Source organism: Pinus tabuliformis, chromosome 6 (assembly GCF_031772625.1).
Source record: "Pinus tabuliformis cultivar Carrire ecotype Pingquan chromosome 6, CPIR1, whole genome shotgun sequence".
NCBI classification, from domain to species: domain Eukaryota; kingdom Viridiplantae; phylum Streptophyta; class Pinopsida; order Pinales; family Pinaceae; genus Pinus; species Pinus tabuliformis.
The window spans coordinates 1,516,531,399-1,516,544,657 of record NC_142292.1 but is presented as its reverse complement, the minus strand read 5'-3'; the positions used below and the strand labels follow the sequence as shown (position 1 = coordinate 1,516,544,657).

At 37.1% G+C, this 13,259-nt stretch overlaps 1 protein-coding gene across 1 annotated transcript; it reads right to left on the bottom strand.

Moving 5' to 3' along the window:
• Window positions 1-11,286: 11,286 nt before the first annotated feature.
• On the bottom strand, window positions 11,287-11,988 carry LOC149264443 (antimicrobial ginkbilobin-2-like protein). Its single transcript, XM_089398989.1, has one exon. The coding sequence runs from the start codon at window positions 11,986-11,988 to the stop codon at window positions 11,287-11,289; it is 702 nt and encodes a 233-aa protein (XP_089255115.1).
• Between the last annotated feature and the right edge of the window lie 1,271 nt (window positions 11,989-13,259).

The following is a 13,259-nucleotide window of genomic DNA, read 5'->3' as shown; positions in this document are numbered from 1 at the left end:
CGCATCGGCCTTCATCCTCCACATTTTGTTTAATAAATGAAAACTGCAAAATTCCATTAAAAATGGCTTTGCTACAGATCTCAAATACTATGCAATAACATTTATATAACCGTCGGGTGTAGTTCATCGGATCACAGATGGGTCTGTGTATATTCCCACTCCTTTGTGTAGCCCTAATTGTGGTATTGTTATGCGATCAATCGCAATTACACATCGTGATAACCCCGGGCCATTGTAAGTGCTCTTCTGATCTCCGATAGTGATCCTGTGATGCAACATAGGCCGTCGATCTGTGCGCTTGATCGACAGTCCTAGTTGACTCCGCCAATTGCCATCATAGGTGTTATGTAGTATGCGCCAATATTCATTGTCTACCTATGCCGATTGCGATTGCTGATTAGATTTGGGTCGTTGATCGGCCAGATCTGATGGCTACTACGAATTCATTTGTTCTGCCTCTGATACTCCATTTTTCCACTGATTTCATGTGTTTTTGCCTCCCGATAGTGTTTTTCCCCATTCTGAAAGGTTTTCTCATGCGATTTTCTTTGGTCTTTGGCATGATTTTTCAAGTTTCTGAAGACTTAGAGAGTGTTCTCGGATCCATTTGGATCATGCCTTCCCACTGAAAAGGCTTTTGTACCACCAAAAGTTGGTTTTCAAGCATCGCTTAAGTGAGGATACAACTACCTCACTTGCCCAATCTCTATCCATTTTACACTGTTGGGCTTTGAACCTTTGAGCCCAATCCTGAGGTACGCCATGTCTACTCTGCACGTAGTCCTCACTTTCCTATCCATAACTATATCTTCCTACAGTTCATTGAGGTGTTCAGGTGGTAGATCATCAATGGAAGGCAATTGACTTTGCTCTTCAGGATCTTCAATTACTGAAGGTTCAAATAGTCTTAAGTTTTCTGCATTTACCACTGAATAGATGTGCATGTATGCTAAAAATTCAAGGTGGAAAGCATTCTCACCAATTTTCTCAAGTACCTTAATAGGCCCATACCTTATTGGCCTCAACTTCTTTCCTTCACCTTGCATTTTGTCCTCGTTGATATACAACCAGACTTGATCACCAACTTGGAAGTTGTGCGCCACCCAATGTTTATCATGCCTTGCCATGTACTTGGCTTGGCTCCTTTTTAGCTATTCCTGCACTACCTGGTGAATTTCTTGGATCTGTTCAACGAATCTAGTTGCTTTGTCCACATCACTGTGTCCAGCAGTTGCTATGTCTTTTTCAAAGACAAAATCCAAGGGAGATCATGGTATGAAACCAAAACAGGTCTCAAAAGGAGATCTCTGTGTAGAAGAATGTTTAGCATGGTTGTAAGCATGTTTCACATAACATAATGTTCATCCCAAAGCTTGGGATGCTTGCTGCAATAACCCCTGAGCAACTGGATCAATGTCCTGTTTACTACCTCTTTTTGGCCATATATTTTTGGGTGAAAGGTTGTGCTCTTCTTCAGTCTAGTGTCCATTAATTCCCATAGACTTGACCAAAACTTCCCAACAAATCAGGAGTCTTGATCAAATACTATGGAAGTGGGTAACCCAAAATGCACCCAGACATGCTGAAAGAATAACTTCGTTGTTTGATCATCTATAATCTGCTTATTACAAGGTATTAAAATACACATTTTGCTAAACCTGTCCACAATAACATATAAATAGTCATGTCCCTTTCTAGATTTTTGAAATCCCCCAACAAAGTCCATGGAAACACTTTCCCCAGGATGGGAAGGTACTAGTAGTGGAGTGTACAGGCCTAGTTTTCTATTACTGGGCTTACTTTTAGCACACATGGTACACCCTTTTACATATCTATAAATTGTTTCATGCATTCTTGGCCAATAGCAATATCTTTGCAGTTGTGCAACTGTTTTACTTACACCAAAATGACCTGATATCATAGAAGTATGTGCCTCCCTAATTATGTTAACTCTTTCTATTTGTGGAATGCATAGCCTTCCCAAATGATACAAGAGCTGGTCCTTAACATAGTAATCCAATTCTTCTACCTTTTTTTCATTACTTAAAGTTGTGTATACATCTTTAAAGTCTATATCTTTAGCATATTGTTCAATGTAGCTTTCATGCATTACTGAGTTATGGTTAAGTATATTAGATGAATTTATGATTGGTCTGGACAACATATCTGCAACTTTATTGTGTATGCCCTTTTTATATCCGATGACTAAATGAAACTACTGTAGGAAACCCATCCACCTATAGTGTCTTGATTGATGCAATTTAGTTTGTGAGTGCAAGTACTGAAGTGGTTGATGATCAATATGTATTATTGTTTCTTTGCCCATTAAGTAATGTTTCACTTTTTCACACTCTGGACTAATGCATACAATTTTTTATCATATGTAGGATAATCAACTACTGCAGAATTAAAATTCTCAGAATGGTAGCTTATGGGTTTACCATGTTGCATCAACACTACTCCCATGGCATAGTCACTGGCATTTGTTTCGATCTCAAATGTTTGTTTAAGATTTGGCAATTCTAGTACTATTGTTGTACTAATTTTTTCTTTCAAGGTGTCGAAGGCTTTCTGTTGTTTGCCTCCCCACTGAAACACCTTGTTCAATACTGTCAAAGCATGTAAGGGAGCTGCAATTAAGGAAAATTTAGCAATAAACTTTCTCCAATATTGTGCTGCTCCTAGAAAGCTTCTAACTTCTGTAGCAGACTTGAGTTTATGTTAGTTTACAATGATTGCAACCTTAGAGGGATGTATCTTCAATTCACCCCCCCTACAATATGACCCAAATAATTTAAAGATGTTTTACCAAATTCACATTTTGATATTTTGACATAGATATTTTCTTTTCTCAAAACATCTAGAGTCTACCTTACATGCTTCAAATGTTCTTCCCATGCTTTACTAAAAACAATAATGTCATTCAAATATACAATTACAAAATCATCAATAAAAGGCCTGAGTATGTCATTCATAACTCTCATGAAAGTGGCAGGAGCATTAGTTAAGCCAACATAACTAGCCATTCGGACAACCCTTGCATTGTTTTGAAAACAGTCTTCCATGCATCTTTCTCTGCTACTCTGACCTGATGGTAACCACTACGTAGGTCCAACTTGGAAAAGTAAACAGTTTCCTTCAACTGATCCAATAGGTCATCAATGCGAGGAAGGGGATAATGATTCTTGATCATTATTTTATTCAGTGCTCGGTAATCAATGCACATCCTCCACGAACCATATTTCTTCCTCACCAACATGATTGGATATCCACATGGTGATGTGCTTGGTCTTATGAACCCTTTCTCGAGCACCTCCTGTACCTGCTTCTTGATTTCTGCATTCTCTAAAGTGGATAACCTGTACATTTTGATGTTAGGCAATGGAGCATCTTGCTGGAAATTAATATCATGTACAATTTCCATTTTGGGTGGCAGACCTTTAGCTTATTCAAATAGGATACCATATTCTGAAACATTTTTTTTAAATCAGCTTGTTGTTTAGCATCACAGCCTTCAAATCACATTGCTTTTATCAAGTTTATTTTCCTTTACAACCATCAGTAAAAATTGTTTGCATGAATTTACCATTTTTTCATCTGCCCTGAGTTTATGAGAGCATAATTATTCTAGAGTTTATAAGCTCTTACAATATATTCGATTCCATCTTTAACGAGTTGATACCTATTTCAGTTCTATAGAAAATATATTTTCTATCATACAAGTAAGGACTTCCTAAAAAAATTCCACATATATCCAAGGGAGCGATATCTAACTCAACCTCATCTACAAATGCTGACCCAAAAGAAAACCTAAGTTTACATTGTCTAGTCACTTGTAGCTTTGCTTTATCACATACCCAACCTAATCGATATGGCTTCTTGTGAGGTGTGGTTAGTAGTCCCAATTTCTTTACAATTGCCTCATAAATTAAGTTTACTTGTGAGGCACTATCAAACAAAGTATCAATCTTTTGATGCTTGGAAATAACTCTAATATGAAAAAGTTCATGTCTTTTCCTCTCATTTTCTTCACTATCAATATTTTGGGCAGAATTACCAATAGATGCTTGAGAATTTTTACCTTTTACACCTGTGGTTGTGATTGTTGTTTCATCACCTGAGTCTAACCCCAAATATTTCTGTATAGCAGCAGCAATCTTCTTCTTGTTTCCATTGAACTTCTTGGGTTCCAGCTCCAGATGCAACAACTAACAATGTTCATCATCATGTCCACACTTCTTGCAATGAGCGCATGAAGGTTTGGCCTTTTGTACATCATTTGCCTTCCTCTCTTTCCATTTCTGCTTCCTCCTTTCCTTGTTCTTGCTTGTAGTGGGTTTTGATGATCCCCCAATCTTTGGGTTCACATTCTTGCCTCTAGCCTCTAGATGGGTAGCCTGAACAGATACCTCATCTATGCTAGTAGGGTTAAACATAGGAATGGTGTGCCTCAAATAGTTGTGTAGACCACCTATATACTTCAACAAAGTTTCAGGTGAGTCTAAAGAAATGCCTAGAATCAAAGCTCTTTTTCTAAATTCTTGGGTGTAGCTTTGTACACTTTTCCCTTTTAATTGGTGAAGAGTTTGCCAACTCACCATAGCTTGCTGCATATAAGCTAGTGGACAGATTTTTTTTTTATTTGCAGAAACAAATTCACTCCAGACAGAAATAATTTTACCATGCTTCTTCAAGTCAGCTTATGTCCTACCTTCCCACCATAATAAGGTAGTTCCTCCAAGGTGTAGGCTGGCCATCTAGATTTTACTACTGTCTGAATCAATATCCTGAACCCTGCAATACACATCAATCTGTCTAATCCAGTTATCTAGCTTCTTTGCATTTAATTCTCCATCATATATTGGCAAATAAAATTTAACATCTAATTTAATCAAAGATGTTTTCTTCTTTTTATTTTCAGGGCTATTAGGAGGTGTGGATAGAGGAGCCTCTTTTCGTTTCCCTTTGCCTTCAGAATGGCCATCTAGAAGGGATTCTTTTGTTCCTTTGTCTTGTTTGGAAGTTGAATAATCTTCACTTTGACCTTTCTTAAATTCTCTATACATTTATTCTACCATGGCTCTCATGGTCATGAAACTGTCCATGAACTGAGAGTCTGATTCCAAGGGATTTTCTTCTGCCATTTTCCTCATAGGATAGACTCTACCAATTTCTGGGTTAGCTTCAACTAGTTCTCCTTCTCCTAATTTGAGCTTTGACCTAGTTATCATCACCAATACAGCAAAAGCTTGTTTAACCTTAGTAAACCTAAATCTCTGATACCATTTGATCTGATAATGAGATCTAAGACAATTAATAAGGTATTACACACTCATGTGCATGGATTTATCTATGTTATTTTATGTAATGGATCGATAAGATTGCAAAATACAAAGACAATGAAGCAGTAAACAAAACATAATAGAAAACACATAACACAGCAAATTTAATGAGGAGTTCACCCAATACTTCTAGGCTACATCTCCTAGTCCAACTTTCAGTGGTGGCCTCTCTATTATTTCTTCAAAACTGAGTTTTTTAAAACAATGAGCTCAATTTGAGCCTCACACACAACAGATGAAACAACAAGAACTTTTCTTGAACCTCTCAAGACTCTCTGAGTACATAGACTCCCTCAACGCTCTCTGTCTCTGTCTAGCTCTGTCTCGCATTGCCTTCAATATTGCCTGCCATGTTTGCTATCTATCTGTGGCTTTAAAGCTAATCTGGGCTGCGTTTCTCCTTCCTAGCTTTCTGTCGCCCGGGCCTATGTCCGCTCGAATCCCTTTTCCAATGTTACACAATCATTGCATAACACCTAAAGGGGAGGTAGCCACCTATTCGGCAACATAAGAGTGCCTCGGTCCCTTGAAATCCTTCAGAATCTCAAACACAATCGTTTTCTATTTTAAACAGGAAAATGCATTCACGACTTTGAAATTCCACCAAAACAAAGTTCAATTTCGACTTCAAAAAGTACTTAAATATGGTCTATTTCCCTATTGGGTTCGTCTTCAATCGCTATCGCAAGTTGCTTCGGCCTTGCTCTAAGGTTCCCCTTTGTATTTTTGAAATAAGTCAACACTGTGAATATGCATTAGAAATGGCTTTTCTCCGGACTTGAAACAATATACATTCCACTTCACCAACCCTTTCGGATCTAGCTTATCGCATTGGCCTTCATCCTTCACGTTTTGTTTAATAAACGAAAACTGCGAAAATGCATTAAAAATGGCTTTGCTATGGATCTCAAATCTTATGCAATAAGATTTAAATAATCGTCAAGTCCAGTTCATCGGGTCGTAGATGGGTCTGTGTATATGCCCACTCCTCTGTGTAGCCCCGATTGTGATACCGCAATGCGATCAATCGCAATCGCACATCGCGATAACCTCAGGCCATGTAAGTGCTCTTGTGATCTCCGATAGCGATCCTGCAATGCAACATGGGTCGTCGATCTGTGCACTTGATCGACGGCCCTAGCTGACTTCACCAATCGTCGTCGCAGGTGTTATGTAGTCTGCACTAGTATCCGATGTCTGCCTATGCCGATTGCGATTTCCGATCAGATCTGGGCCGTTGATTAGCCAGATCTGACTGCTACTATGCATTCATTTGTTCTTCCTCTGATATTCTATTTCTTCACTGATTTCACGTGTTTTTGCCTCTCGATAGTGTTTTTCCCTATTCTGAAATGTTTTCTCATGTGATTTTCTTTATTCTTTGGCATGATTTTTCCAGTGTTTGAAGGCTTAGAGAGTGTTCTTGGATCTGTTTGGATCACGTGTATTTTCCTTTTCTATATTTCGTATGCATGACATTGCACGTGGTTATTTTCTATCATGGCATGGGTTTTTCTAGGTGTCATAGTGATTTTCAACCTATCCTTGCCATTTCCAGATAGCTAAGGTGTGATGGGCATTTCATGTTTGGCTGAGTTAAATTGTCGAATGGATTCAAAGTTGAGTGAGGTGGATCTTTGAAATGGTAGAACACATGGCTTAGTAACCCTTTGAACAAGACCCTGGGTTGTGGTAAAGACGGATTTTTTTTTTTCCCTCGGATGGCGTATGAATCCTTTTCGGTGAATGGAAGGATACATGGTAAAGCCTAAAGGTGGTTTTTTGTCCATGGGGCCTAGTAATCCTGGGTTTGGGATAGGCGGTAAAGCCTGAAGAGTGGGTCTCGGTTTAGGACCTAGTGATTCGAGTTTGGATTGTGATAAAGCTTGAGAGACTAGGAGATAGGAAAATTCCTCACGTTGTAGGTAGAGAAATTCGGTGGCATCCATGCTTGTTTGGCCTAGCGATCACGTGAAGATCATGGTAAAGTCGATTATGATGTGTCCATTATGTTGTCTTAGTGATTCGGGATGGATTATGGTAAAGCCTAGCTTCTATTGATGAGGGTGAGGTGGTTTATTTGTGGTATGCCTTGGTTTAGTTCTTTTGGTTTGAGTCCCACATTCATGCTTGGAATATGGCACAAGGGTGATTGGCTAAAGAGAGACTTGGCTCAGCCAATCTATGGTCACGTGGAACATGGTAGTTCCATCTCCGGTTGGTTAATTGCATTGGCTAATGAGAGATTGATTTCCTTGATTTTCATGTGAAAACGTACTGATGTATATAGGGATTTTGATTTCTAATATGTTTATTGTATTTCTATTTCTATTATGTCGGTTATATGGACATTTGATGACAATAGGTATGTATGGCTCTCAGCATGTCTTTGCTTGTATATGAATGGATAATGTGTCTATGACATAATAGAGGATAATGCAGCAAACGACATGAGGGAACAATGGTTCATAACACTTTTTAGATAAGTATGAGATCCGTACACTTAATTTTGTTGTTTACACTTGTAGGTTACATGTCAAAGATATGTTTGACAAAGTTCATGTCATGGCTAGTAGGGGTCTGGTTAAGGTCTTGTTGAGTTTATTACTTTTTCTTCATTGTTTCCCTGTACTTTACTTGATTATGAGATTACATTCCATTCTGGGCAGTGGCCTGGGCTTTGGGCCTGAAGAAGTGGCTTAAATCCCAGAGTCGCTGGCACAGAACTGGCATGTTTGATCCACAGTCGCTGGAATGTAGGCTTATGAGAGTGACTTTAGGTCTTTGACCACTCCCTTTGCCATAGCATGAGAGCGACTATGGCCTCAAAGGTCCAGAACAACAGTGGGACCCAGTGACAGACTATCTGAGTGGCTGACTTTTCTCCTGAGGGTACTGTTGATGATGTTGGATGACTTCATGTGATGTTATGTCGATTCCACTTCCTTAAGATCACATAGGAGGTTGAATCTGATCATAGTAGCCTCTCCTCTCATGTTTACCTCGATTGGCATGGTTACTTGGGTGGATGTGGGAGGAGGGTGTTACAATAATTCCTCGGAATAGTAAGTAGATGTAGTTTGTGGAAGTAGACTATAATAATATAATAACCCACCTACCAAAATAATTCATTTTTAGAAACATATGTTCAAAGTCCTTTTGTTTATATGTTTATTTTGAGAAAAACGTGCTCAATTTCAATTAATAAAATGAGAGAAAGGAAAGGTTATAGTAAATGAAAGGAAAGGTTATAGTAAGTGAAAGGAACATCAACTAAAAATGTTGAAGTTTAAATATTAGGTTTAACAATGTGTTTGAATGATGCTTGATTGCAATAACTTATTCAAATTTGGATGTGTAATGCAATGTGTTATGTTTTGGGGGAAATTATAGCTGTCACATTGGATAACACGAGAGGAGTGGTCATATAATTAATGATTTTTTTTTTTTTTTTTCCACTACATATTTCATTCTGGTCATGAGATTAATATCTATTATGGCATAGTGCAATAATCCTTTTTTGGGGGACTATGTAACACAATCCCAGGAAAGAATGACAATAGTCGCAAGAATTCCCAATTCGGAGACCATGTAATACATGTAAGTGGGGATTACGCACATTTATTGATGCATTTCCTAGTTCGTGGATAAGTACCCAACCATTTCTAATCGGATTCTCTCGATCAATTACTTGTTGACAACACTGTAGTTCGCTCAGATTTCTCCCTGGTTGTGAGTCTACACATTAATATTTCCCATTTTGACCATCGCATAAGCAAATTTTTGTTGTCATGTGCCCATGCTAAATGCGCCGGAGTTTGCAGAAACCATATTCTTTGTGTTTACATTTGTCAACAGTGTTGCATCTGAGGTAAGCAAACCATCATTCTTTATAACGCCGTCCATTATTCTTTATAACGCCGTCTACACACGCCGTCGTATGTAGAGATTGTCAGTAGATAAAATGTGATTTTTTGGGGTCAAATTTTACAAACGGGTTAATTTTCCATGTTTTTCCCAAAAAAATATTCTTTAATTTCTATTTTTATTAAAAATTATTTACTTATATTTTATAGGATAAGAATGTTTTACATTAGAAATCTAACCGACAATATAAAATATTTATAAATTTGAATATTATTTCAAAGATATTGTCAAACATTTTATAATTTGCATAGAAGTACTAGTAAGCAAATAAAATTTTATGGAAATTTATTTTAAAGTTTATAGATCTTCGCGAATTTCATTCGTGTCTAATATGAAAACTATATAATCTTTGTTGATATTTTTATAAAAATATCCAAATTTGTAATTATTTTGTAGGTAGATTCCATATAATAATTATAGGTAGATTCCATATAATTATCGCGATATTTTAGGTAAAATAATTTTATACTGTGAAATTTGGCCAAATTATTTTTAGAAAAAATGGAAATTGGCAAATCTATTTTTTGGAAAAATCATGGAAAATTAGCCCACTTGAGGATATTAGTCCCTAAAATTTTCCATGCTAGTAAGATTTTCCATGGTGGGTTTATGAAATTTTCCATGTTTTTTCCAAAAAAGATATTCTCTAATTTTCATTTTTCCAAAAAAATATTTACTCGTATATTTTATAGGATAAGAATATTTTATGTTCGAAATCGCCTAAATTCTAGAGACAATATAAAATATTTAAAAATTTGAACATTATTTCAAAAATATTGCCAAACATTTCATAATTTGCATATTAGGTACTAATTAGATTTTCCAAGGTTTTATACTTTAACATAAATTTCCATCCTTAAAATATTCCTGGCAACAAGTATTGTCTCTATTATAACTACATCCATGGTGGTTGCACCAATGTTGCTATAACTACGTTTTCCCAGCACCCATCATTGCCTCAAAGTAAGTTGTCCTACCAAATGCTCCAATTATGAGACACAAAGGGCAATCTTATCCATTGCCTCACACATCTTTGGTGAAACTAATTATTTCATCCAATCTTGTTATGCACATGAGTTAAATTGCTTTTCTACACATTTTTATTTTTTTCAATTAATTGATTGTTGCAATTGTTATAGGGATGCATTGTTGAGAGGCTTGGATCATGACAGAGGACAACCCCTTGACCATTTATTTTCTAATATCGGGTGAGTTTTTATGTAAATTCTAATTGTATTTATTAAGTGTGTTAGCTGATTTAATTATTTGAAAAAAAAAATTAAGACCAAAGAAGAATGAATGTCTCATTTTTCACCATCCTAAACAACCACTTTCAGTCATTTATCACACTTCTTTGCCCATGTATCACCCATCTTGTTGTGTTTCTTCATGAATATGCAACATTAAGATTAAGTTATTAATTATTATTATTTTTTGTTATTTTTATGAATTATTGTTGTCTTTGTTGATGATGGTTAAGCTTACTAATATTAAATTAGTTAATTATGGTTATTTTCCTTTATTTTTGATGAATTAGAATGAAGTACTTAGAGTGTTTTCAAGCGGTAACAGTAACCAACATCCATATAGCTCCCAGAGGAAGAGGGATTCTGGAACACAGATTTTGTTGCTAGGAATCGTGATATGGATTTTTGGTAGTGATCTGCAGTTTAAACAACTCACTTCAGGCATAATTGGGCGACCATCTTTGGATGCATAATTGGGCGACCATCTTTAGATGTGATTTTCAGACCAACAAAGATCAATAAAGATAAAGTTTATATTTTTTAAGAATGCTGAATCTGTATATGGCATCAGAAGCCAATTAAAGAAAAAAAAAATATTTAAACAAAAAAATTCTAAATTCTAACGAAAAAATTTGAAGCGTACCCTATTTAAACAAGCCCTTTTTAAGAAAATCTTTTAGAAGAATAAAGTAGAGACTAGTACAGTACGGTCCATATCTATTTATTTGAATCAGCATCCCTGCCCCTTCTGCGCAGAGGGAGGGATGGGTTTAAAATGGATAAATCTCGAAGTGTACAGAACAACTGCCAAGATACAATTGAGCTCCGATCTGCGAAGAACAACACTCATCCATAGCTTTAATAGCTTCTCTCAGACACACTCCGCAGTCGGGTGCTGTAAGAGTTCTCAAGCACATTTCTCTTCCATAAACGGTCACAGAAGAATTCACCACCCATGCTCCCGTGGCGAATCTATTCATGTTTAAGGGAGCTTCGCCTGCCAGAGTCTCCATGAGATTCGCGAGAGTGTAATTGAAAGCTTGAATATCATGGCTGCTCTTAACATTCTCAAGAGCATAGGAAACTTTGGTATCCAGATCAGAGGCGAAACTGTAATTCTCATAGCGAATGAAACATAATTCCAACTGAACACGAGCGCCTATGGCGTTTGGGCAGTCTTGATAAGCCAGTTGTGAGGCTGCAGCGGAACAGCTTTGGCAGTCGTCGTGAGAGACGTCCGGCCTGCATTGCAGAAGGCCGTAGACTCCACGATAAGTATATGTTGCCAATCCGCCATTGGGGGCGGCGGCTTTCACCAGGGATTGCAATACCATATTGACGTTGCTCTCGTATTCACTGCCATTGCTGTATTTATTTACGTTGCAGAGACCGTAAATAAAAGGATCGGATTGCCCATCGACAGCTGAGATTGAAAGTGCATTACACTGGAGTCCAAATAAGAATAATGCCATCCAAAACCACCTCCATGCTAGGTTGCCTTCCATCTTCCACGTTATGATGTTGTGGAATTGAGAGGGATTAAGGGGTACGTAGCGGTACGGAACTGTAATCTTTATGTGTGATTCGGCTTAATGCATGGATGAAGCAATGCACAAACAAGGAATGAAGGAGTCGATGCACAGACAAAGGCAAAGCGAATTTCAGTGGATATTAAGGAGGGAATACAAGGAAGGATTTTATAGATGGAGGATGCAATGAAGCCACAGAAAGACGAAGCGAGTTGTTATAAGCGGACTAAGTCTACTACTGGCGAGTTGTTATAAGCGGACTAAGTCTACTGCTGGAGTAGACGTCGCATGACAGCATGGACTCTTTCTTTATTTATTTAGATGATAATAATTTATTTATTGGACCATTTCAGAGGTGCAGTGATGACCAACATTTCGCTTTGGAGTAGGCGTCGCATGAGAGCATGGAAAATGGCAAAAGCACGTGTTAAAAGATGATAATAATTTATTTATTGGACCTTTTCAGAGGTGCAGTGATGAACAACCTTTCGCTTTGAAAACACTGTCAAATACATTTATACATATGTTAATAGATGGGCAACTGCAAATAAAAAAGAATATATAAAGTTACTTGTAATACATATAAAATAAAATAATGTTCTTCAAGAAGGTTTTGGTTCGGTCAAATCCTTAAAGAACACGTTGTTTTCCGTGCAACCATTTACATATGACGTGGTCAAAATCTTATATTTCAACGGCCACACTTCGGCTGCCATTTATTTGAAAGCTTAGGTTAACTAACGCTGAGCTATCGTAATTAATTGTTTTTAGTGAGATTTTTTTAAGTTTTTTTGGTTTAATTTCTCTATAATCTGATTTTTTCGGACATGAGTTTATTGAAATTACAAGTTTGATGGATAATCCCTCTATAATCTAAGTCAAAAACTTTTTTAATGTGGATTAGTATGGTTCTTAGGCGCTTGAGTTTGGGAGCATTCTAAGATGCATTTAGTCAATTCTCACCCTTATCTCTATCACAGCCAGCCAGATTTCAACATTCATTTCTCTCTGTTCTCAGCCACCACAACTCGTGCCCCCGGTGCAGAGAAATCCCCTGAGCGAGAGCAAGAGGCATCAGAGAGGCTTTGAAAGGTGGAAAGAGAGGAGGGTGGTTCTCCTTCTTCTAAGATATTGAATCTATATATACAATTAAAAAAACAGTTTAAATAACACAAATCAAGATTTCACTTTAAAATTTTCCACAAGATTCTTAT